At 38.6% G+C, this 26,683-nt stretch overlaps 1 protein-coding gene and 1 long non-coding RNA gene across 3 annotated transcripts in view; one reads left to right on the top strand and one right to left on the bottom strand.

The window, feature by feature from the left end:
• LARS1 (leucyl-tRNA synthetase 1) overlaps positions 1 to 26,683 on the top strand; it is a 72,293-nt gene that overhangs the window by 378 nt on the left and 45,232 nt on the right. For both annotated transcript variants that reach the window (XM_039256694.1, XM_039256695.1), the window contains exons 2-12: positions 7,408 to 7,526; positions 11,186 to 11,273; positions 11,873 to 11,953; positions 15,058 to 15,195; positions 18,830 to 18,991; positions 19,558 to 19,670; positions 20,522 to 20,585; positions 22,262 to 22,329; positions 22,433 to 22,658; positions 24,859 to 24,946; positions 25,033 to 25,109. In XM_039256694.1, coding sequence (XP_039112625.1) covers positions 7,408 to 7,526; positions 11,186 to 11,273; positions 11,873 to 11,953; positions 15,058 to 15,195; positions 18,830 to 18,991; positions 19,558 to 19,670; positions 20,522 to 20,585; positions 22,262 to 22,329; positions 22,433 to 22,658; positions 24,859 to 24,946; positions 25,033 to 25,109 — 1,224 coding nt within the window. The remainder of the gene's footprint in view (positions 1 to 7,407; positions 7,527 to 11,185; positions 11,274 to 11,872; positions 11,954 to 15,057; positions 15,196 to 18,829; positions 18,992 to 19,557; positions 19,671 to 20,521; positions 20,586 to 22,261; positions 22,330 to 22,432; positions 22,659 to 24,858; positions 24,947 to 25,032; positions 25,110 to 26,683) is intronic.
• Positions 25,004 to 25,583, bottom strand: LOC120248360. The gene is made up of 2 exons (XR_005532561.1): positions 25,443 to 25,583; positions 25,004 to 25,085 (listed from the first exon to the last, which is right to left on the bottom strand). It is a non-coding gene; the product is annotated as an uncharacterized LOC120248360 (long non-coding RNA).

Genomic DNA, 26,683 nt, shown 5'->3' with positions numbered 1-26,683 from the left:
CGTATCTTTAACTTTACACACTATTTAGTGTTATGTGTTTTAATTTTACTGAAGTGTCTAAAACCCATTTGGAGAGAGAGAAGTAGGTAACCTTGTACCTTCTTTTAACATAAAAATTATTGAGTGCTTCCTTTTAAAACAGACTAAACTCTCTATATTCATGGCGTTTACAGGCGTGTGTGTGTGTGAGAGAGAGAGAGAGTTATATAGTAAAATATTTGGCAAAATAGCCAGGTGACAGTAAGTGTTGTAGAAAAAAATAGAGCAGGAAGGGGAGACTCTTAGGTGTGAGGTGGGGTACGGTTGCAGGTTTAAAACGGTGATCAAGAAAGGCTTTGCTAAGAAGGTGGCGTTGTGGCAAAAAGGAGGTTAGGGAGCAAGCCAGGCAGCTCCATTGAGGAAAAGGTTTCTGGACAGAAGCCACGCTGAGTGAAAAGCAAGGAGGGTCCTGTATCCAGTGATACTGGAGTTAATGATAGTGTATGTGATGTATATTGATGGGTGGATGGATGTAGGTCATGTAAGGCTGCTGGGTTCAAGAAGGCATGGGAAGAAGGGGACTGGAGATAATGAGTATGGATAAGTCTTGAGGTATTTTATAAAGGAGAGCAGAGGATTGAGGTAATAGATGAAGGTCAAAAGAGGACTTTATTTTCTTTTTTTAAAAACAGAAGAAATTACCAATACTTGTGTGCTCATGGAAATTGGCTCGTAGGAAGGAAACATTGATGTGGGAAAAGGATGATTGCTGGGGTGCTGTTCCTGAATAGAACAGAGGGGAGGAGATCAAGTGCATCTGTGGAGGGGTTAAACAGGACCACACTCATCTATAGTTAACAGGAAAGAAGACAGACTATATAGGTACATAGGCATGTGGGTAGGTAGATGCGATGAGGGAGGCTGTGAAAATGTTCTGTTCACTTCGTGTTCTCATTGAATTAAGAAAGAAGGCTATCAGCTAGGAATAAGGATGGAAGAGGAAGTGCTGGAGGCTTGAGGAGAGAGGAGAAAGTTTAAAACAATTGTCCAGGACCTTTCTGTCGATAGAACTTTCTGTATTTGCACTAATTGGGTAGCCACTAGCCATATGTGGCTATGGAGCACTTGAAATGTGGCTAGTGCCGTTGAAAGCCTGAATTGTAACATAACTGTAAAATTAAGTCACGTGTGGCTAGTGGCTACTGTATTGGACAGCATCCACATTAAAGTTTGAGAAGCGCTAGTCTAGGAGAAGGAGTAACTAAGTGGATTTCAGAAATTAGTGTTGCTGACATCACTTGATATTAGTGGACATGAATTAAAATTTTTTTTTAACATTTATTTATTAAGAAAATGTTTAATGTTTATTTATTTTTGAGAGAGAGAGAGAGAGAGAGAGAGAGACAGAGTGAGGGGGTGGGGACAGAGAGAGAAGGAGACACAGAATCTGAAGGAGGCTCCAGGGTCCGAGCTGTCAGCACAGATTCCCGATGCGGGCCTCAAACTCACGGACTGCAAGATCATGATCTGAGCCAAAGTTAGACACTCAACCAACTGAGCCACCCAGGTGCCCCATAACATTTATTTATTTTTGAGAGAGAGAAAGAGACAGAGTGTGAGCAGGGGAAGGGGAGAGACAGAGGAAGAGAGAGAATCTGAAGCAGGCTCCATCCAGGCTCTAAGCTGTCAGCACAGAGCTCCATACGGGGCTTGAACTCACCAACCTCACCAACGGTGAGATCGTGACCTGAGTTGAAGTTGGACATTTGACTGACTGAGCCACCCAGGCGCCCCAAGTGGACATGAATTTAAATTGAGGCCAGTGAACATGGTTGAGTGCTTATCTGTTGCCACTTTGAGCTGCCCACGTGAAGGAACAGAGCAGGTGGATAGAAGGGATGGAGTTTTGCCAGGCAAGAATGGTAAAGGGAAAAGCAAAGGATTATACAGATGGATTTAAGGAATAGAAAAGAGGACGTAGGGTGGTAGGCGCCTGAGGATTAGTGAAAAAAGGTCATGGTCAGTAGGACCTAGTGGGGTTGAGGAATTACTGGAGTTGGAATTCTAGCAGAGTTGGGATCAATAATATCAATAACTAAAATTTCTTATTTGTCATGCTTTGTGTTTAGCATTTTATTTGAATTGTCTTATTGAGCCTCCACACTAATCTATTCGAGGTAGGCACTTTGCAGTTCACAGGTGAAGAACCCCAGGCTTAGAGAGCTTACCTAACAGGTCTGACTTCTCATAACTAGGACAGGATGAAAATGATTAGACCTCAAAGGGATTGATTCATTTTTCAGTCACTGTGCCATCCTGCTTTCCAGGAAAAACATGCCTTCTGATTCCTGGTCCAGGGCTTTTTCTGCTGTTCCAAGTTCCTCAGTGCCTCCCCACCATCTGCTCTCCCCCATGATGATATCCTTAGCTGATGTGGAATTTGCAGGTCTGTCTTTTTCTTTCTTTCTTTCTTTCTTTCTTTCTTTCTTTCTTTCTTTCTTTCTTTCTTTCTCTCTCTCTCTCTCTCTCTCTCTCTCTCTTTCTTTTTTTCGTTGGTGTTAATGGGAATGAGCTTTTCAGTTTGGAAGACTTTAATATATTTTTCTTCATTTTAGGTCTTATATAAGGAACTGGCAATATTTCTGGTAGATCTGATTGTTTACTTACTTCTTGGCCTCTGGAAATATTCATGTTTTACACTGTCATGGTACTGGGCTGACATTAAAGTTAGTTTCATAGGAAGAATTCAATAAGAACTCCCTTTAGAAAGAACAAGTAACAATAAAAAATAATTAAATGTACTGATTACTTATTCTGTGCCATTAGTGTTTTACATAATTTTTACCAGAACAACCCTATAAAAGTAGATGCTATTATTATCCCCATTTTATTGATGGGGAAAGGCATCAGGTCTACTTAGAGGAAGAATTAGAATTCATTTGGTCCCACACTGGAGCCCAGTCTCCTTTTTTTTTTTTTTTTTTTTTTTTTACAAATAGTTTATTGTCAAATTAGTTTCCACATAACACTCAGTGTGGAGCCCAGTCTCCTAATCTTTGTGCTACCCCTGAGTGCAAACTAATTAGAAAATTTCTTTTGCAAACATCTCCCCTAAAGAAAGTTTTCTCTTGCCAGAGGAAATCTTACCAGTAATGAAGTGTGTAAGACAATAAACATGTGATAGCATTGATAGGATACTAGTTTTTATTTTATAATTGAATTTATATATAGCAAACTATAATTTTTTTCATATCAGAGTAGTTTTTATTAAAACAATTTTTTTAATGTTTATTTTTGAGAGAGAGAACACGTGCACGACCAGGGAAGGGGCAGTAAGAGCCAGGCTCATCACAGAGCCCAGTGCAGTGAGGGGCTTGAACCCACGAACCGTGAGCTCATGACCTGAGCTGAAGTCAGATACTTAATAGACTGAGCCACTCAGGTGCCTCTTTAAGATTTTATTTTTAAGTAGTCTCTCTACCGAGCACACAGCTGGAACTCACAACCCCAAGATCACGAGTTGCATGCTCCACTAACTGAGCCAGCCAGATGTCTCCATGACTTTTCAAAGTATGGAAACCTTTCTCGTTTCTTCTGTGCCTCTGTGGCAAAGTTATTCCTTTAATCCGTCATTTTACCTCCTCCTTAAGCAGATATTTCATCTTTCTGTTGCTTGTCTTTGTCTCCTATTTTAAACGTAGTTAAAAAGTAGGAAACCATTCTTCGGTTTAAAATATAGGAAACAAAATAGTACAACAGAGCGGATGCCTTTTAGTAGATGGGTATTAAATCTTAATTTAAATAATATTGGTTATTATATAATACACAAAGTATATTTAAGATGGTTCTTGGAGAAATAGTGTTAAGTTTGGAGTTTTTTTGATTGCACAAAATCCCTCTTTGCAAAGTGCTCAAAATTGTGTAGCCATTTAAAAAGTAGCTAAGAATCCAGTATTTTTGATACAGTGAGAAAACTTATTGATTGATTGATTGAGAGCAAGGAGGAGGGAATGTGAGTCGAGATGGGCAGAGACAGAGAGAGAGAGAGAGGGAGAGAGAGAATCCCCAGCAGGGTCCACACTCAGCAGAGAGCCCAGTACGGGGTTTGATCCCACAAACCATGAGATCATAACCTAAGGTGAAATCAGGAGTCAGATGCTAAACCAACTGAGCCACCCAGGCACCGTGAAAGCAGTTTTTGTAAGCTCTACATACATTGTGGGTCTTTGACTCATAAAACCGAGATCAAGAGTCACATGCTCTATTGACTGAGGCAGTCAGACATCCCATTTTTTTTTTAAAAGTAATATAAAATATATGTGTATGGATATATATTAATTTTTTTAAATGTTTATTTCTTTTTGAGAGAGAGATACAGTGCAAGCAGAGGAGGAGCAGAGAGAGGGAGACACAGAATCTAACGCAGGCTTCAGGCTCTGAGCTGTCAGCACAGACCCCAGTGTGGAGCTCCAACCCACCAGCTGTGAGATCATGACTTGAGCTGAAGTCAGATGCTTAATCACCTGAGCCACCCAGGTGCCCCCTTTTTAAAAAAAATTAAAGTTTTAAAAAATTTTTTTAGTTTTTTAAAAAATATGTATTTATTTTTGAGAGAGTGCCAGCAGGGGAGAGGCGGGGGGGGTGGATAGAAGATCTGAAGCGGTGTCTGCACTACAGCGTGAGCCTGAGGCAGGGCTCGAATTCATGAACTAGAGGATTATGACCTGAGCTGAAGTCGGATGTTCAACTCACTGAGCCACTCAGGTGCTCCAATTTTTAAAAATATTTATTTGAGAGAGAGAGAGCGCGTGCAAGCGAGCGTGCGTAAGAGTTGGGGAGGGACAGAGAGAGAGAGTTTAAAAAACTTTTTTTTAGGGGTGCCTGGGTGGCTCAGTCGGTTAAGCGTCTGACTTTGGCTCAGGTCATGATCTCACTGTTCGTGGGTTCGAACCTCTTGTCGGTCTCTGTGCTGACAGCTAGCTCAGAGCCTGGAGACTGCTTCAGATTCTGTGCCTCCCTGTCTCTCTGCCCCTCCCCTACTCACGCTGTCTCTCTCACTCACTCAGAAATAAATAAAATGTTAAAAATATTTTAAAAGAACCCTTTTTTAAATGTTTATTTATTTTGGAGAGAGAGACAGCATGCTTTTTCTAAACTTAAAATTAAAAAAATTTTTATTCTAGTGTTTATTTGTTCTTGAGGGAGAGAAATACAGAGTGTGAGCAGAGAGGAAAATCCAGAATCCAAAGCAGGCTCCATGCTCCAAGCTGTAAGCACACAGCCTGATGTGGGTCTTGCACTCATGAACTGAGAGACCATGACCTGAGCCGAAGTTAGACACTTAACCAACTGAGTCACCCAGGCTCCCTGAGCATACTTTTTTTTTTTTTTTTTTTAAAGTAAGCTCTATAACCAATGTGGGACTTGAACTCATGACCATAAAATCAAGAGTCACATGCTCTACTGACTGAGCCAGCTAGGCACCCCACGTTTTTTAGTAATATAAAATATATGTTTAGATATATAAATGTATATATATATATTAAAGTTTATTTGAGAGAGAGGAGAAAGAGGGCACAGGGAAGGGACAGAAAGAGAGGGAGAGAGAGAATCCCGAGCAGGCTTTACACTGTCAGCGTGGAGCCTGATGTGGGGCTCAGACTGATGAGCTGTGAGATCATGATCTGAGCCACCCAGGCACCCACCCCTAAATATATATTTTTAATTGAACTCTATGCTCAGTGTGGGGTTTGAACTCATGACCCCAATATCAAGAGTTGCGTGCTCTACCGACTGAACCAGCCAGTCGCCCCAATGGAAAGCATTTTTTTAAATTGTTGGGTGAAAGGACAAAGAGAGGCACTATTAAAGGAGACTGAGTTGCAGTTATTAGGTAACTTTTTTTTTTTTTTAAATGTTTTATTTATTTCTAGGAGAGAGAGAGACAGCGTGAACAGGGGAGGGTCAGAGAGAGAGTGAGTCACAGACCAAAACAGGCTCCAGGCTCCGAGCTGGCAGTCAGCACAGAGCCCGACGCGGGGCTCGAACCCACGAACCGCAAGATCATGACCTAAGCGAAAGTCGGACGCTTAACCAACTAAGCCACCCAGGCGCCCCAGTCATTAGGTAACTTGGCAAGGTCGTCTTGTGTAGTAGAACCCAGGGGCACCTGGCTGGCTCTGCTGGTAGAGCATGTGACTCTTGATTTTGGGGTTGTAAGTTTGAGCCTCATGGTGGGTGTAGAGATTACTTAAAAAAAAATCTTTAAAAAAAGGTATGAGTAGATATTTCCTCATTTGAAAATTTGCAGAATCTGGAAGTGTTCACGTGTAAGAAGGGGAGCAAAATCTAATTTCAGTTCTGATAACTTTACCAGAAAATACAATTGTAGAGACTAGTACTAAATTCCAAAACAGAATTTGATTTGTGTATGGTCCATTAGCATCCAGCTTTCACACTTCTGTTCCATAAGTGTTCCATTCCACTCCAGCTTTTGCTCACTTGCTTTTAGAGCATCTGGTTGTTTTTCACAGAGTCGTAAACTGAGAAGGAAGCTCTAACCTTTTTTTTTTTCAGCGGTAGAACGATCATGCATGTTTTTGTGCGTTTGCTTTCATCCACAGGGAGCTTATGGAATGATGGCAATGTTGCTGGTACAGCCGATATGTTAGAGACATGCTTGCCCTTCTTTGTTTCATTTAAATTTCATATTAATAGTCTATTAACCAATTTGAAGAGAAGTTCTTCATCAGTTGCCTTGAGAAACACATGCAGATGACTAACTCTTCCTCAGCCTCTTCCCATTGGGTTTCAGCATCCTTCTTTGATTGGGCATAATTGCAGCTTGGCCATTTTGTACTTTTCTCTTTCTTTAAAAAAAAAAATTTTTTTTTTAAATGTTTATTCCTTAGAGAGATAGAGAGAGACAGCATGAGCAGGGGAGGGGCAGAGAAAGGGAGACACAGTATCAAAAGCAGGCTCCAACTCTGAGCTGTCAGCACAGAGCCCAATATGGGGCTCGAACTCACGAACTACGAGATCAAGATCTGAGCCAAAGTCAGACACTTAACCAACTGAGCCACCCAGGCACCCTGATCTTGTGCTGAATACCAGCCAAGTATTCATGCATCTTAACTGAACAGGAACTATCCTAACTAAATATGAACAGTATCTGTTTCGGTGTCTGATTTAACAAAAGTATTTCAAAGCTCTTTATGTATTTTAGTAATTCATTAACTAATCCCTTTGATGTTTAAAGTAGACGGGTCCTGATAACACTGATTTTTAATCTTGTTTGTTTAAAGTTCATGATGATGATGAAAAAATTGCCTTTCAGTAAACAGCTTGTTCTGTGTGAACCTATTTTTTTTCTTTTTCAAGTAAGACTAAGTATAGAGTGGATTGTGGTACCTCTTTTGTGTCTATTAGGAAAGAAAAGGAACAGCCAAAGTGGACTTTTTGAAGAAGATTGAGAAAGAAATCCAAGAGAAATGGGATACTGAGAAAGTGTTTGAGGTTAATGCATCTAATATAGAGAACCAGACTAGGTGAGTAATACTTTATGATGTTGAACACCTGTGTTCCCCACATTGTTGGCTACAGAAACCCTTTGTGGAAAGGATAAGGCAGATAGTATTTATAATGTCTGAAACGGGCTGAAGGAGGTAACTTTTACTTTCTGGATTTCAAAGTAAGATTTTTTTTCCAATAGAATTTTTTTTTTTTTTTAAGTGAGCTCTGCCTACTGTGGGACTTGAACTCACCACCCTGGGATCAAAAGTTCAATGCTCTACTGACTGAGCCAGCCAGACACCCCTCCTACAGAATTCTTAAAGGACTTTTTTTTACATAAGAGTTTTTTTTTTTTAACTACTGTTTTTCATATTTAGACAAAGGAGAATGTTTTGAAGTTTTGTCTTCCCTGACTGATAAAATGAGATCATTCTATCAGAGATTGATATTATGGTGCTACTTATTTCCAAAGACACGAAGTATTAAATTTTGAAGGGTTTCAGGGGCACTTGGGTGGCTCAGTCAGTTAAGCGTCTGACTTTGGCTCAGGTCATGATCTCGTGGTTTATGAGTTTGAGCCCCGCGTTGGTCTCTCTGCCATCAATGTAGCGCCCTCTTCAGATCCTCTTGTCTCCCTTTCTCTTCCCTCCCTTGCTTGCTAGCTTGCGTGTGTTCTCTCTCTCTGTCTCTCTCTCTCATAAATAAATAAAAAACTAAAGAAAAAAACAGGCCCAACTCTTTAAAAAAATTTTTTTCAAGAGTTTCTGTATTTGAAGATCTTTTAAAAATAAATTTTTTTAAACGTTTATTTGTTTTGAAAGAGACAAGAGACAGAGTGAGTAGGGGAGGGACTGAGTGAGGTGGAGACAGAATCTGAAGCAGGCTCCAGGCTCTGAGCTGTCAGCACAGAGCCCAACGTGGGGCTCGAACCCATGAGCTGTGAGATCATGACCTGAGCCGAAGTTGGACACCCAAACGACTGAGCCACCCAGGTGCCCCAAAGATCTTATTTCATAAATACTATATTGCCTTAGTGTTAAGCATCAATTATAAGACAAGCCTCAGATAATGATATGATACTAGGGAAAAACAAAAACAAAATCAACTGCCCCCAAACAGTACTGTAACAAATGTGTGCATCAATTATAAGATGCATCTCAATTTCAGATACGTTGAAATGTAGAAAAATGTTCTTGTTACAATGATGAAATGCATTGACAATAATTATGATAGTAGCTAATCTGAAAAACTTATTGGTCATTATGCAAAAGCTTAGGAAATAGGCCATTTTTAATATACACGTTATCATTTAATCTTTTTAGTAACCCTTTAAGGTTAGCAGTATTTTTATCCCTATTTTATTTTATTCATTTATTTATTAATATATTTTTTAAGTATTTATTTACTTTTGAGAGACAGAGAGGGACAGAGCACAAGCAGGGGAGGGGCAGTGAGGGAGGGAGACACAGAATCAGAAGCAGGCTAAAGGCTCTGAGCTGTCAGCAGAGAGCCCGACACGGGGCTGAAACCCACAAACCGTGAGATCTTGCCCTGACCCGAAGTCAGATGGTCAAGTAACAGGGCACCCACCTTATTTTATAGATAAGGATACTGAGGTACAGGGAAGCTCAGTAACCAGTTCAGGGTTGCTTAGCTAGGAATTGACAGGGCCTGGACTACTTTTTAGGACTTTTTTTTTTTTTTGAGAGAGAGACAGCATGAGCAGGGCAGGGTCAGAGAGAGGGAGACACAGAATCCAAAGACAGGCTCCAGGCTCTGAGCTAGCTGCCAGCAAAGAACCCGACGCGGGGCTCAAACTCACAAACCGTGAAATCATGACCTGAGCTGAAGTCAGAAGCCCAACCGACTGAGCCACCCAGGCGCCCCTACTTTTTAGGACTTTCTGATTTCAAAAGATATCTTCCTTGCTACTAAGCAACACTCTACAGGATTTTTTCTTCTATTTCTTTTTTTTTTTTAATTTTTAATGTTTTATTTATTTCTGAGAGAGAGAGAGACAGCGTGAGCAGAGGATGGTCAGAAAGAGATGGAGACACAGAATCTGAAACAGGCTCCAGGCTCTGAGCTGGCTGTCAGCACAGAGCCCAACGCAGGGCTCGAACCCACGAGCCGTGAGATCATGACCTGAGCCAAAGTCGGACGCTTAACTGACTGAGCCACCCAGGCGCCCCTCTAGAGGATTTTTTTTTAATTTAAAAAAATTTATTATTATTATTTTTTGTTTATTTCTGAGAGAGAGCGAGAGAGAGACAGCATGAGCAGGGGAGGGTCAGAGAGAGAGGGAGACACAGAATCCGAAGACAAGCTCCAGGCTCTGAGCTGTCAGCACAGACCCCGACGCGGGGCTCAAACCCACAAACCGTGAGATCATGACCTAAGCTGCAGTCGGACGCTCAACCGACTGAGCCACCCAGGCACCCCTAGAGGATTTTTTTTTTTTTAATGTTTATTTATTTTTGAGAGTGAGAAAGTGTGCATGTGCAGGGGCGTACAGAGAGAGAGGACAGAGGATCCACAGTGGTCTCTGCATTGACAACAGAGAACCCCATGTGGGGGTCAAAGGCACTAACTGTAAGATCACAACCTGAGCTGAAGTCGGACACTTTACTGACTGAGCCACTCAAGCGACTCTGAATTTGGATTTTTTTTTAAGAGTTTTTTTTTTTTTTTTTTAAAGAAATTAAGAGTGTCACTGTGATATAGTCTCTGATGTTATACTTTATAGCTTTTGTTGGTTCCAGAATTTTGGCCAACTTCAGGGAAAGTTACCGAGAGTGAACTGAAAAAGCTGCTTTGTTCTGTGAAAGAAAATGAAGTGAAGAACTTAGAAATTAACATTGAATGAAAAAAAGTTTTTTTAAGTAATATCTGCACCAACATGGGGCTTGAAATCCCAACCCTAGAGGTGCTTGCTGTACCAAGTGAACCAGCCACATGCCCCTGTATATAATTTTTAATGAAGCTTACACGTGAGCAAATAAAAGTGATGCATTGTTTAAGGACACAGACTTAGATACCCCCTATTCAAAATCAAGGGTATGACAAAAGTAGAGGGGAGGGGTAAGGAGCACACCATATAGATTCAGGGGGCCCATCACTTGGATAGTGTGTTTACAGGCATTCATTTTATTGTGCTTTGTAACTTAACATAGGTACGTTATACATTTGTTTATAAGAGAAGGTAATATAGTATAAATTAAAAAGCTTTAGAGAAGTGCTTTTTAACTTAATTTACCATGTGTCACGTAATACTGAGAATGTTTTATTTTACCTGATGGGCTTTGAATTGCTCTATATATATCTTATGAAGGCAAATCTCATTTAATCATGAAAATATTAAATAAATCCGGTTTCCTAAGAGTATTAAAATTATCTTTAGTAAATTATTTTTACTCCGCATTTTAGCTTGTTAGACCTTCAGTGTTTGCTACAAGAATATTTATTTCTTTAATATCTAACTATAAATATCCTATTTTTTCTGAATCAAAAGTAAGTTTCAATTTCAGAGGGCTTTTAATTTCCAGATTCATATATCTGCTTTTAAATGTCTTTTGAATAATAAAGTTTAAACAAGTTGTTTGTAGTAAGCCTTCTCTTCACCCTACCTCCTCATTTTAAAAGGAACTTAACGTTTTCTTTTCTGTACTTTGTTTTTCTCATGGTTGTTTTGCAGCAAGGGCAAGTACTTTGTAACCTTCCCATATCCGTATATGAATGGGCGCCTTCATTTGGGACACACATTTTCTTTATCCAAATGTGAGGTAATGTTTCCTCTGTGTTTAACATAATGGGATGGAGGGTCTTTGATAAACACTATTTTGAAGAAAATGGCATGTATAGAATTTATTTCCTGTTAAGTGAACTTAGGATTCCTGAATTTTAAGCATAAATTTTATGTTTTTACTTAAAGTATTCTTATATTTAATTTGCATGTGCTGTGTGTATGTGTGCAGGGTTCTAATTATTTATGCGTGGTCATAAGTAATTGCTTTTGGTGAAAAGACAGTAAAAAAGAATTTTGGAATGACTTCCTTTTTTTTTTCCCTTTAATATTTATTTATTTATTTTTGAGTGGGGTCGGGAAGGGCAGAGAGATGGAGGCAGAGAATCCCAGGCAGGCTCCACGTTGTCAGTGCAGAGCCTGATGTGGGGCTTGATCCACGAACCTGAGATCATGACCTGAGCAGTAATCAAGAGTTGGACTCTTAACCAACTGAGCCACCCAGGTACTCCAGGGAATGACTCCTTCTAAAGGAAGAGGGGAAAAGGAAATCTGAATCCATGATCTTCTTGAACAGTCAACATTCTATATTCATCTAGCATTTAAACTTGTAATTTAAATTTATTTTTCTTTTTGTAGTTTGCAGTAGGATACCAGAGACTGAAAGGAAAAACTTGTCTGTTTCCCTTTGGTTTACATTGTACTGGAATGCCTATCAAGGTAAGATTGCTTTTGGGATTGGTTCCTACTCTTTTTAGCTTAAAGCAAATGTAATGACCAATTTAAGAGGTTGAAATAGTATTTTCAGGTATTTATTATAGTGCATTATCTTGGAGTGGATCGAATTCATTATAGTGAAAATTATTATTTTTTTCAATGAGTAACAATTAACATTTTTTTAATGTTTATTTATTTTCGAGAGAGAGTGTGAGCAGGGCAAGGGCAGAGAGAGAGACAGACACAGAATCCGAAGCAGGCTCCAGGCTCTGAGTTGCCCGCACAGAGCCTGATGCAGAGCTCCAACCCATGAATGGTGCGTTCATTACCTGAGCTGAAGTTGAATACTCAAACAACTGAGCCATCCAGGTGCCCCAAGAGACAATTTTTTTGAAGTTTATTACGTATTTATTTATTTAAATGTTTTATTATTTCTGAGAGAGAGAGAGAGAGGCAGCGTGAGCAGGGGAGGGTCAGAGAGAGGGGGAGATACAGAATCTGAAGCAGGCTACAGGATCCGAGCTGGCTGTCAGCACAGAGTCTGATGCGGTTCTCGAACCCATGATCTGTGAGATCATTACGTGAGCTAGAGTCAGATGCTTAACTGACTGAGCCATCCAGGTGCCCTTTTATTTATTTTGAGAGAGATATAGAGTGAGCAGACAAGAGGGATGGAGAATGAAAGGGAGAGAATCCCAAGCAGTCTCTGTGCTGTCAGTGCAGAGGTCAATGCAGGCCTTGAACACACAAATTGCAATCATGATCTTGAGCCAAAGTCAGATGCTTAACTGAGTGAGCCACCCCCGTGCCCAGTGAAAATTAATTTTTATAAGACATTTGAAGAAGTGCTTAAATAAAAGGCACACATTAAGGTCTAAGTGATTTCTAAGTAATCTTGATATTTCTCTTGGTGACCTTACATATTGATATTTCTGTTTTCAGGTTAGATAATAACTATTCTCAAGTATTCTTTTTTTTTAATGTTTTATTTATTTCTAGGAGAGAGAGAGAGACAGCGTGAGCAGGGGAGGGTCAGAGAGAGAGGGAGTCACAGACTGAAACAGGCTCCAGGCTCTGAGCTGACAGTCAGCACAGAGCCTGACGCGGGGCTCGAACCCACGAACCGCGAGATCATGACCTAAGCGAAAGTCGGACGCCTAACCGACTAAGCCACCCAGGCGCCCCTGTTCTCAAGTATTCTTGACATACGTAGTATTTTGGCATAAAGTAATGAACAGGTTTTTTTGAGTTGTATCATATTTTGATCATGTTTGCAAATGTCTTCATTTGTCATAAATTTATATTAGAAATAATTCTCAGTAAAGAAGGGGCCAATTATTGTTGAAAGGATTCCTTAAATGAAAGAGGGTTGGGAAATTTAACTCCCATTTCTTTTGGTTCTCCAACCTTTTATTTTGAAAAGTGTCAAACCTGCAGAAGAGGTAAAAGGATAGAATGAATACACATATACCCTTCACTTATAGTTACTAAGTATTAACATTTTCCATAATTCCTTTGGTTTTCTTAATGCACATGCAATACATGCATACTTTGTTTTCTCTGTTTCTGTGAACTCATTGAAAGTAAGTTACACATATCATGCTGTGTTAGCCCTAACTACTTTAGCATGTATCTTTTGAGAACATAGTTTCATTGTCCCTTCCAAGAAATTTAACATTGATGTAATATTGGCATCTTTTTTTTAATGTATGTTTATTTTTGAGAGAGAGAGAGACAGAGCACGAGTCGGGGAGTAGGAGAGAGAGAGGGAGACACAGAATCCAAAGCAGGCTTCAGGCTCTGAGCTGTTAGCATGGGGCCCTACATGGGGCTCCAACTCACTAACCATGATCATGACCTGAGCTAAAGTCGGCTGCTTAACCGACTGAGTCACCCAGGTGCCCCCGTATTAGCATCTTCATCTAATCTCTAGTCAGATGTTTCTAGTTGTCCCCAAATCTCCTTTCTGGCCTTTTTTTTTTTACATTGTATGTTGTAGGTCACACGTTGTATTTGGTCATCACTTCTTTTTGGTTTCTTTGAGTTTGTCATGACATTGATGTCGTTGAAGAGTGTAGGCTAGTTATTTTTGCAGAATGCCCCATATTCTAAATTTTCTGATTGTTTCTTCATGATTACATCTGGATTAAATATTTTGACAAGAATACTACCTTGGTGAGGTGTAAACTTCCTAATGTATCACTTCAAAAGGCATATAATGGCACTTTGTCCCATTTTAGTGATATTAAACTAATAACTGTCAGATTTCTTCATTCTGAAGGTGGGGTGTTGAAAAGTAATTTGTGGATGATATTTCGAGAGCCTCGGAATATCTGGTTATTCCGTAACCCAGTGGCTTTAATATCCTTTGATGATCCTTGTATGCTTCACTTATTGAATAAGTGGTTATAAAATGGTAACTTTCTAGTTGTGTCATTCTTTCCTTATTAATTAGCTGAAATTCTTTTGCATGGAAGAGTCCCCTTCCTTTTTAAAAGTCATACTCCTCTATTTGCATTTTTCTCTTTACTTTAACTTTGTATCATCTTTGTTTTTGACCGTGGACTCATTATAGTAATTGAGAGGAGCTGGGGTGGAAAGCTGAAGTTCATGTGTTAGTTCTCTGCAGCTTACTAGATTTGTAACTTTGGATAAACCCCTTCATCTCTCAAGTGTGTTTTTCCTAACTAAATGCCTTTCCTATCTACCTTGTAGGGTTGTGATGATGATAGAGGTAAAAGATAGTAATCTTTACAGTGAGAAATGCTGTGATTCATATTATTATTCAAAATGATAACGCTATGTCTTATGTATTTTTGAACTTCTAATGTCTAACAAAGTGTACTACATTAAGTACTTTGAGTGTTGAATAGATGCTTGCTGATAAATGCAGTAAAATACTAAAGTATAAAAATACTAATGTATATATTAGTGAAATTTGAGGTACATGAATTTTATCTTTTGAGTTTTCTATTGTGATCCACATGTGTATAGATGTATTGCAGAAAATTTCAGAGTCCATTTTAGTTGGCCACAGAAATACCAAAAAATTCAAATTGTTTCTACCTCAAGTTTTGAATTTCACTCTAATGTTGTATTTGTTATAGGCATGTGCTGATAAACTGAAAAGGGAAATAGAGCTTTATGGTTACCCCCCTGACTTTCCAGATGAAGAAGAGGAGGAAGAAGAAATCAATGTTAAAACAGAAGATGTAATAATTAAGGATAAAAGCAAAGGAAAAAAGGTTTGGTGGTTAATAATATTAATTTGGTTGAAATTTTATATTTGTCTAATTTATATTTATCTTTTTTTTTAATGTTTATTTATTTTGAGAGTGTGTGTGTGCGGGAGGGGTAGAGAGATGCAGGCTCTGTGCTGTGAGTGTAGAGCCTGAGGCAGGGTTTGATCTCACAAACCATGAGATTACAATCTGAGCCAAAATCAAGAATCAGTCGCTTAACTGACTGAGCCACCCAGGCACCCTTGTCCAATTTATCTTTGTATTCCCAGGATTTGGAACGTAAAAAGTACTCAGTAATTTTGAAAAAGTACAATGCCAAAAATTATTTTTCTAACTTTTCAATGGCTTTTTTTCCCCTTTTTTACTTTTTTTGGAAATAATTTTTGGATTTAGAGAATAATTGCAAGGCAGAGCGGAGTTCCCTCATGATCCCCTAAGTTCCCGTAAGGTTACATCTTATATAACCACATGCAGCCCTGAAAACTAAGAAATTAACATTTGAACAATACTATTCTCTGAAATACAAACTTCATTTGACATTTTTTCTTTAACATCCTTATTCTGTTTGTAGGTCTAATCCAAGATCCCACGTTGCAATTACTTGTCCTATCTCCTTAGTATGTCTCCCTAGTCACTTCTGTGTTTGTCTTCCTTGATTTTGACACTTTTGGAGAGTACTGGACAGAAAATTTATAGAATGTCCCTCAATTTGAGTTTGTCTAATGCTTTCTCATAAGTCATGAGTAGATTGAGAGGTGACATGTTTTCCTTATTGTATCGTATCAGAGATTATATGATATTGGTATCTCATTCCTGGTGATGTTAATCTTGATCATTTGGTTTAGGTGGTGTCTGTCAGGTTTTTCTACTGTAGAGATTCCATTTTTCCCCTTGGTTCATAAATATTTTGAGAGATACTCTGAGGCTATGGAGATAATATCTTTTTAAATTAATTAATTAATTAATTAAAACATTTATTTATTTTTGAGAGACAGATCATGAGCGGGAGATGGGCAGAGAGAAAGACACAGAAACCAAAGTAGGCTCCAGGTTCTGAGCTGTCAGCACAGAGCCTGACCCAAGGCTCGAACCCACACACTGTGAGATCATGACCTGAACCGAAGCAAACGCTTAACTGATTGAGCCACCAAGACACCCCAATATTTTCTTTTTAAATATTTTTCTCATTAATTTTAGCATTCATCTGTGGATCTGTGTGATAGTTATTACTGTGTTGTTCCTTTTTTTAAAAAATATTTGTTTATTTTTGAGAGAGGGTGGGTGGCGGAGTGGCAGAAAGAGAGGGAGAGAGAGAATCCCAGACTTCACACTGTTACTGCAGAGCCTTATGTGGGACTTGAACTCAGAAACCATGAGATCATGATCTGAGCTGAAATTAAGAGTCAGATGCTTATCTGACTGTGCCACCCAGGCACCCCATTACCATGTTGTTCTAATAGTGATTTTCCATTTCCTTCATTCTTTTCTCCATTTATTACCTAGAATTCTTCTGAAAGGAACAGTTGTCCTTTCTTCCTTGCTTAATTATGTATTCAGTCTCTTTTTATATCAATGTGGATTTATGCGTATTTTATTCTTTGGGTTATAGGTGTTTTGGAGGGTTATCATTGTAATTACTCAACTTGTTCTGATTTTGGTCACTGAGAGTCTTTTACGCTGGCTCCTGTGTCCATCTGACATTGCTCCTATCTTTTTGCTTTTCTTTTTTAAGCACTTTATTATTTTCTGATGACCAAGATACTCCAGGTTTATCTTGTTTTTTCCGTGATCCAGCCCTGGAATCAACCACTTCTCCAAGGAGTCCTGTTTCCTTTTATTGAGAAATGGTATTTAGAAAACTAAGTTCTGAGTGCTAGGTACACTCATTTTGGCTCCTCTCAGTAGACAGAGCAACGAAATATATATATTAACCCTGGTAACCTACACATATGCACCTGCCTATAATAGTTCTTTGTTTATCTCTATATACGTTTAAATAGTTCATACTGTGAGGCACCAGGCTGGTTTATTTGGTAGAGCATGTGACTCTTGATCTTGGGGGTCATGAGTTTGAGCCCCATATTGGGGTTAGAGTTTACTTTAAAAAAAAAAGTTCATACTGATAACCTTGGCTCCCTATTAGCACTATGAAGCTCATTCCAGCATTCTCCTTTTGCTAATTTGTGACTTCTTTTTCTGACAGTGAGAAATCTGGCCCTCATTATTTATACTTTGTAATTTATTCAGTACTAGTCCACTGGTAGTTTCAGAACTGCTAATCCATACTTCTGGGAGAAACAGTTTTACCAACTGAAGTATGGTGTTTTTGTATACTTTTTGTCCTTACAATCTACTCAACCATTCTTTTCAGTTACTTCTCCCCCCCCCTCTTTTTTTTTTGAGTAACTCTGTGCTGAACGTGGGGCTTGATGTCAAAGTCTCTGAGATCAAGTTGCATGTTCTACTGAATGAGCCAGCCATGCACCCTCCAAAGTTCTTTTTATTTATTTTTTAAATGGATTTTATTACTTATTTTTGGGAGAGTGTGTGAGCAGGGGAGGGGCAGAAAGAGAGGGGGACAGAGGATATGAAGCGGGCTTTGTGCTGATAGCAGCAAGCCCAATGTGGGACTTGAACCCAAGAACCTTGAGATCATGACCTCAGCTAAAGTCGGATGCTCAGCTGACGAAGCCACCCAGGCACCCTCCCCCCCAAAGGTACTTGTAAAGCCCCTTTCTTTTTCACCCACTTCAAACTGTGTTTGTATCATACATTAATAATACTGTTAGATACATTTGTCACAGTCTACATCTCATCTTTGCTTCCTCCGACATCCTATTTGATTTTTTAAACATGTATGTACAGTAAAATTCAGTCTTTTTAGTAGATAGTAGTGTTGGTTTGACAAAGACATTGAGTTGTCTTTTTTTAATTTTTTTAAATGTTTGTTTATTTTTCAGAAAGTGAGATAGAGTGTGAATGAGGGAGGGCAGAGAGTGAGGGAGACACAGAATCCAAAGGAGGCTCCAGGCTCTGAGCTGTCAGCATAGAGCTCGATATGGGATTCTAACTCACGAACTGTGAGTTCATGACCTGAGCTGAAGTCGGACTTTTAACCAGCTGAGCCCAGGCGCCCATGGAGTCGGGTTTCTAACACTTGAGTACCATACAGAGCAGTTCTATCACCTCCAAAATTCCTTGCTCTGTCTTTTTATAGGTTTATAGTTCAACTTCGTTACCTACCTCCAACCCCTGACATTTGTTTGCCTTTTTGATATTGGTAAATATTAAAAAAGGACAGAACTCTAGTTAGTAGCTTATTCATAACTAAAAAAGTTGCATGTGGTATTAGGAAAAAGGAAATCGAGATTGATGCTGACATCTTATCTTTGATGATAATTCTTTATGGTTCCAGTGATTTAGTTATCTCTGGTGTCAAGGTCTTAATATCAGACTGTACAGTTTGACAGAATAGTACATCTCAATCCTTTAGTATTCTGACATATCAATAGCATATTTTGGAATAGAAAAATACTACTAAATGGGATTATTTACTTAAAATGACTGTGGTCCTAGAATTTGCTAACCAGTTGTTGGTTGGTCCTTGATGGAGTTTGTTTTTACTGGTTATTTTCAGAGTAAAGCTGTTGCTAAAGCTGGATCTTCTAAGTATCAGTGGAGCATTATGAAATCCCTCGGTCTGTCTGATGAAGAGATAGTCAAATTTTCTGAAGCAGAGCATTGGCTTGATTATTTCCCACCACTGGCTATTCAGGACCTGAAGAGAATGGGCTTGAAGGTATGTCCATCACCCCTGTGGTTTAAGAAAATGCGAAGAACACATTTGTATTTATGTGATTATATGAGTTTGGACCACCTCATAATTTAGAATAATTTATTCCACCTGTATTCCACTAATGACTTAGTAGTGTTATTGTTATGGGCCTGATGTAAGCAGTGAAGTACCTTAATATTTGTTGTATTGAAATATATTTTAATATACTAGTGATTAGAAGGGAATTCTGTTCAAAGACTGTGAAGAAGCCAAAGGTTAGCTTGTATATTTAGGAATTATTTGTATTAATAATACAAAGGTATTATTTAAGTGTTCCTTCTTAACTTTTTATAATTTCTATACATTTGTGCATATGAATGTGTGTTTAAAAACTTGTAAGTTAAACACAAGTTAATATGATATATATATTTAATAGGCGGAACCTGAACATTGTTTTCCTTTTATTGTTCGATATAATTTTAAGTTGGAAAATAAAGAGTAGAAGAGTAAATAATTGATTGGTGGGCATATTTATTCATAGAAATTCTGCACATTTCTCAAAAATCACCTATTTCTTTTCTTTTCTGTAGGTAGACTGGCGTCGCTCCTTCATCACCACTGATGTTAATCCTTACTATGATTCATTTGTCAGGTGGCAGTACTTAACGTTAAGAGAAAGAAAGAAAATAAAATTTGGGAAGCGGTGAGTTTGTTGTCCTTCAGTATAATAAAGCAAAAATCATTTAAATCCTGCACTGTAATTCAGTGCCTGACAGATAGTCTTCTTTTTCCTGTGATCCTTTCTCTTCTTATAACTTTTTTCCTTTTTGTTCTCTTGTCTTCTTTGTTTTCCTTTTTGTCTTACCAGTGTTTTAATGTTTTACCCGTGTTTAATGTCTCTGAGCTGCTAAAAACAGGGAGAATAGGAGTATTGGCTGTTAATGATCTCCCTGAAGATTCTTTTCAGTCTTTCCAGCCAAGCAGAAAAACAATTTTATTTATGTGTTAGTTTATCCTCTTTTTCTATAAAGTGTTTATGATTTTTCCTTGATTCTATGGATTAATTAAAAGCCACATGTACTTCATAACTGAATTTATATTTTATTTTATTAAAAATTTTTTTAAATGTTTTATTTATTTCTGAGAGAGAGAGAGACAGCGTGAGCAGGAGAGGGTCAGAGAGAGAGGGAGATATAGAAACTGAAACAGGCTCCAGGCTCTGAGCTAGCTGTCAGCACAGAGCCTGACGTGGGGCTCGAACCCACCAACTGTGAGATCATGCCCTGAGCCGAAGTTGGATAGTTAACCAACTGAGGCACCCAGGCGCCCTTATGTTTTAGAATCTGTTTCATACCACAAAGCCATGACCGGTGTGTATTTTTCAGGGGTATTATCTTTGATGAAGGTGGAAAGTTTTCATTAAATTGGCTGGCAACTACTCATAAAAGCATAAATAATTGATGTAGACGTTTGTTCAGTTAAAAGTTTTAGTTAGAAGAAATATTGTTAGATATATATTAAAATAATATTTGTCACTTTCTATTTACTTTTTAGGTATACCATTTATTCTCCAAAAGATGGACAACCTTGTATGGATCATGATAGGCAAACTGGAGAGGTAATTATTTGTGATGTAGAGTAGCTATTATAATAATTCTCACTATGGCCATAGAGTTTATGGACTAGATCAGGAACCTAAAAATAATTTTATTCCAGTGCTGAGGTATATTCTGGGGGCTGTGAAGAAGGAAACAGAATGTTATTGTAAGGGTCTGTGTCTTGTTTAGGACCTTATTATGCCAAAAGTTCTGGTACCAGCTGTATCTCATCTGCCTGTGATAGAAAAGCACATTCTTGGGCCTCATCCCCAAATTGCTGAATCAGAAGCCCTGAGGGTGGAGCCCAGGAATCTGTCTTTAATAAGCTCTCACTGTGACTCACATGTAGGCTCATGTTTGAGGAGCGCTCCCTGGAGAATACACTGCTCTAAAAAGAGTATGGGGCAAGGAAATGAGATATGTGGCTAACTGATATACACAGATTCGTTTTATACTTGCTTTGATCATGTGCTTCCTTGCCTATTTCTAAAGCACCTCTAGCCATGCTGACATCAGTTCTTTCTGCATTCCTGTAAGACACATTAGTAACATTATTCTTTGTAATACTTGAGTAAAGCCCGGGTCATTTGCCTAAAGCCGTGGCGCAGTAAATCAACAACAATACCAGAATCTGAACTTAGGATTCCCTATGAGTGCATCTTCCTTTATTACCATCTTTGAATGCATCTGTAGTCTAGCGACTGCTTTTCAAAGTTAGCATTCAATTATGGTGCAACTTATCTAACAAAAAGTGAGAATTGATCAAAATTTTGAATTCATAAGACCCAGTTTACTGACTGTATTAAGTTTTAATATGGTCAACACCAGCAGTTTCCTAAATTCCGGTAGTATGTCAGAGGGTTTTCAAAGCTATTTATTTGTCTTTTGTGTTCTTTGGGATAGTCCCGTGTGAGTCACAGTACAGTTATATTATAGTTGAAGAAATGCAGTCTCAGAGAGACTGTGACTCCCTTGGATCAAGGTATCAGTAACAGCCCAAGCTAGGCTTTGAGTGCAGGTGCTCTGGCCCCTGGTCCAGTGTATTTCTTTTTTTTTTTTTTTTTTAAATTTATTTATTTATTTATTTATTTCTAGGACAGAGAGAGAGACAGCATGAGCAGGGGAAGGTCAGAGAGAGAGGGAGTCACAGACTGAAACAGGCTCCAGGCTCTGAGCTGGCAGTCAGCACAGAGCCCGACGCGGGGCCCGAACCCACGAACCGCGAGATCATGACCTAAGCGAAAGTCGGATGCTTAACCGACTAAGCCACCCAGGCGCCCCAGGTCCAGTGTATTTCTATGATGCCTGCTCTACGGGATTGTTTGATTACATACCCTGACTCCCATTTTGGTAAACACCATTTTGGGTGATTACTCTAAGTCACTCCCCTCCCCTCCCCTCCTCCACTCTCAAGTGAGTTCTTAGCAAACTGTCCTTATTTGTAGAATAAGGACTTCCTTTACCAGTTCTGATTTGGTGTGGAGTGGGAGAGTGGTCTTTCAAGTCACTTCTTATACATGAGACTTTATGTGAATGTAGTCAGCTCCCTCATGGCTGTCTCCTCATTGTAAGAAAGAATTATTCTAACAATGCAAGAATCCATCTAAGAAATTTGAATCCAATCACTCACTTACATGAGTGGGTTTAATTCAAATCTTTTTTCTTCTCAAAGTTTTGTTTGTTTTATTTTGTTTAGGGTGTGGGACCTCAGGAATATACTTTAATCAAGTTGAAAGTGCTTGAGCCGTACCCATCCAAATTAAGGTAGGTTTGCCAAAGAGTTACTGCTTTATCTTTCTGAAATAACAGATGCAAGAGAATCCACAGCACTTTCTTTGCATACACATATATATTTTTTTCTTTGTAGTGGCCTGAAAGGGAAAAATACCTTCTTGGTAGCTGCTACTCTCAGGCCTGAGACCATGTTTGGACAGACCAACTGTTGGGTTCGCCCTGATATGAAGTACATTGGATTTGAGACGGCGAATGGTGATATATTCATCTGCACCCAGAGAGCTGCCAGGAATATGTCCTACCAGGGCTTTACCAAACACAATGGCGTGGTGCCTGTTGTTAAGGAATTAATGGGGGAGGTGAGTTGGGTGGCAGATTTCTTATTTTAGTGCTTAAATTTAGAGGAACATTTCATCTATTACACTTGAGAAAAGAACATTGAAAAAAAATTTGTAATTGAGGAATACATGCAATGTGCAAATCGTAAGGTCTCTATTCTGGTGCAGTTTTATTACCTGTGTACACTCCCATAAGCACCACTCTAATCAAAGTACAGACCAGTTCCGGTAGTCCAGAAAGTGCTCCCACATCCATCTTGCAGTCGGTACCCACCCCTCTCCCGCACAGGTAACCACTGCTCTGCCTTTAGTCACCAAAGATTATTTGCTGTTGCTGAACTTTATGTAATTGAATTATATAATCCGTACTTTTTTGTGTCTGGCTTCTTTTTCTCAGCATTATGTCTTCAAAATTCATACATGTTGTGTGTAGGAGTAGTTTTGTTCTTTTTTATTGCTGTGGAGTATTCATTGTGTGACTATATCACCATAGCATTTTTGACTCTTACGTTTCAGTTCAGTAAGTGTCTGCTTGAAAAATATAGATAGTCCTCCCCAAGAGATTTAATGGTTGCAGTGGAATATGATTACCTGTGTTCCTGTTATAGAATTGCAGCTATTTTTTTTCTGAAGAATCTTGGTTGATGGTAACTAAATCTGGACAGTTACATAGCTTTGATCCTTACACTTTATTTGCTTACTAGAATTTCAGGATATATTTTATTCCCTTTTGTAAATGCTAATCTTAGGTATCTTGATAAATAACATTTAAAAAATTTTTTTTAATGGTTATTTAATTTTATTATTGTTTTAATGCTTTTTTTTGAGAGAGAAAGACAGAGCATAAGCAGGGTAGGGGCAGAGAGAGAAGGAGACATAGAATACGAAACAGACTCCAGGCTCTGAGCTGTCAATTTGGGGCTCGAACCCACGAACCGTGAGATCATGACCTAAGCCAAAGTAGGACGCTTAACCGACTGAGCCTCCCAGGCGCCCAGTGCATCTTGCTTTCTTGTTTTTCTTTTTTACTTAGCTGTGACTTGGTATTTGCCTTATGGTGCATAGCTTCCTAATACCTTATTTGCAACCACATAAGGAGTCCATTATGTGGCCATACCTCAGCTTATTTAACCACTCTTTTTTATGGATATTTGAATAGTTTCCTGTCGTTTTCTGTTACAAGCAGTGCTGCCACATCTCATCAGCTGTCAGAGTTGTGTCTGAGAGGTTTTTTGTAATACTGTTAATGACACAGATTTTTCCTGTTCCTAACACATTTTCTTTCTGTGTAAATTTGAACAGATTCTGGAGTGAAGAAAATGGGTGGTATTAATTAAAAAATAGCTTTTAACTCTTAAGACTGTTAGGATATTTGGCCTTCACCCACATGACTGTAGGTTCCATAAAAACAGCTTCTCTTTGAATAACGCGGATGGCTGGGAACTGTGTGTGTGGAACTGAAAAGTGCAGTCCTTGGCTCAACAAAGAGCTGTGTTTTGAGAGTATGGGTTCAGTATTGTTGAATCTTTGGATTTTCTTTTTTTAAGAGAAACTAGATGTATGTTTTTCATTCAGCTTGTCTTCCTAGTCTTTATTTATTTACTTATTTTTATTTGAAGAGAGAAAGCAAGTTGGGGAGGGGCAGAGAGAGGGGGAGACAGAATCCCAAGCAGGATCTGTGCTTTCAGCACAGAGCCCTATGTGGGGCTTGAAATCACCATGAGATCATGACCTGAGCCGAAGTCAAGAGTTGGACGGTGAACCAACTGAGCCCCCTGATCATTGTTTTAAATGGATATACAGTATTTTATTTTGTTTATATCTCATATTTTGTTAAATGATTTTTCTGTCATTTAAATTTCAGCTTTTTTTTTTTTTTCCTTTTGAGGTAGATTCCTAGACTGGATTGCCCGGTCCAAGTTGTGTGAACGTTTGTGTATGTGTCTGTCGCTATGATTCTTAGATCGTTTCCCTGAAGGGGTACAATGTCACCAGCAGTGTATTAGTAAACTCATTTCCTCACAACCTTACCACATCACATTTGGGAATTATAATTATTTACAACTATTTTTAGTCTAGTATGTATAAAATAATGAGTTTTGTTTAACTTCATTTATTTTTTGAATGTTAGCTTCTCAGGGCTTAAAAATATTAACACTTTGAAATTGAGTGGTTAAAATAAATTTTTTCACCTTTTATGATGATTTTTTTTGCTGCACAGGAAATGCTTGGTGCATCACTTTCTGCACCTTTAACATCTTATAAGGTGATCTATGTTCTTCCAATGCTCACCATTAAGGAGGATAAAGGTAAAGAGTTTCTTTCTTTCTTTCTAGAAGTACTTTGGTGATTGCGTTCTGATTGTATTGATTCATTCCATACTTTATTTTATAAGGCACTGGTGTGGTCACAAGTGTTCCTTCTGACTCTCCTGATGATTTTGCTGCCCTTAGAGATTTGAAGAAAAAGCAAGTGAGTATCTGAGTATCATGTTCTTATTAATTCTTTATCATCTCATTACGTACCACTGAACACAATCTGAAATGAAAAAGCTATCGTATCTTTGAACTATTATTTCTACCTTGTTTCTAGGTTTAATATATTTTCCTTGGTTTGAATTTGAAACATACGACTTCTAGAGTTAGGTGTACAATAAAATGGAGAGGAAGGTACAGAGATTTCCCATATTCCTTGCTCCCAGACATGGGCAACCTCCTTATCAACATCCCCCACCAGAGTGGTGCATTTCTTACCACGGAGTAACCTACACTGATGCATTATAATCCCCCAAAATCCATCGTTTACTTTAGGATTCAATCGTTGTGGTATATATTCTTTGGGTTTGGGCAACTGTATAATGACCTAGATTCATCATTATAATATCATATAGAGTATTTCACTCTTAAAGTCCCATGTGCTCTTTCTGTTCATCTCTCTCCTTTGTGACCGTGCTGTCAGTGCAGAGCCCGATGCAGGCCTGATCTCACAAACCATGAGATTGTGACCTGAGCTGAAATCAAGACTTGGACACCTAACTGACTGAGCCACCCAGGCGCCCCTTGTCTTTTAATTCTTGATACTGTCTTTTGCAGAGCAGCTTTTAACGTTACTGAAGTTTAATTGTCACTTCTTTCACAGATTGTGTTTTTGATGTTGTGTCTAAAAAGGCACCACCATAGCCATGGACGTTTAAGTTTTCACCTATATTAGCTTCTAGGAATTTTATAATTTTGTTTTATAACTAGGGCTGTGATCTTTTTTGAGTTAATTTTTATGACAGCGTAAGTTCTATGTCTGGATTTTTTTTTTTTTTTTTTTTGCATGGGGGTGTCCAGTTATTCCAATAACATTTGTTGAAATGACTGTCTTTGAATTATTGTATTGCTTTTGCTCCTTTGTCAAAGATCAGTTGACTGTCTTTATGGGTATTTTTGGGCTCACTGTTTTGGTCCACTGAACTATGTGTCTCTTCTTTCCAGCACTGCACTGTGTTGATTACTGTAACGTTATAGTAAAGTCTTGAAGTCAGATAGTGTCTGTCCTCCAATTTGTTTTTTCAGTACTGAGTTGACTATTCTGGGTCTCTTGCTTCTGTATACAACTTTGCAATCACTTTGTTGATATTCATAAAATAACTTGTTGGGATTTTGGTTAAGATTGCACTGAATCTGTAGGTTAAATTGGAAATTGGGAATAATTGACATCTTGACAGTACTGAATCTTCCAGTCCATGAACATGAAGTATCACTCCATTTATTTAGTTCTTTGATTGTGTTCATAGAGTTTATAGTTTTTCTTATGTAGCTCTTACATATGTATTGTTACTTTTGCACCTAAGAATTTGATTTTGGAGGGAATGCTAATATCAGTGGTGGTGTGGGGTTTTTTTGTTTTTTTTTTTTATGTTTTATTTATTTCTAGGAGAGAGAGAGAGAGACAGCTTGAGCAGGGGAGGGTCGGAAAGAGAGAGGGAGTCACAGACTGAAACAGGCTCCAGGCTCTGAGCTGGCAGTCAGCACAGAGTCTGACGCGGGGCTCGAACTCAC

This window comes from Hyaena hyaena, unplaced genomic scaffold (assembly GCF_003009895.1).
Source record: "Hyaena hyaena isolate Hyena2069 unplaced genomic scaffold, ASM300989v1 scaffold_585, whole genome shotgun sequence".
NCBI lineage: Eukaryota > Metazoa > Chordata > Mammalia > Carnivora > Hyaenidae > Hyaena > Hyaena hyaena.
The sequence above is the reverse complement of the archived record's forward strand: the minus strand, read 5'-3'. Positions and strand labels throughout refer to the sequence as shown.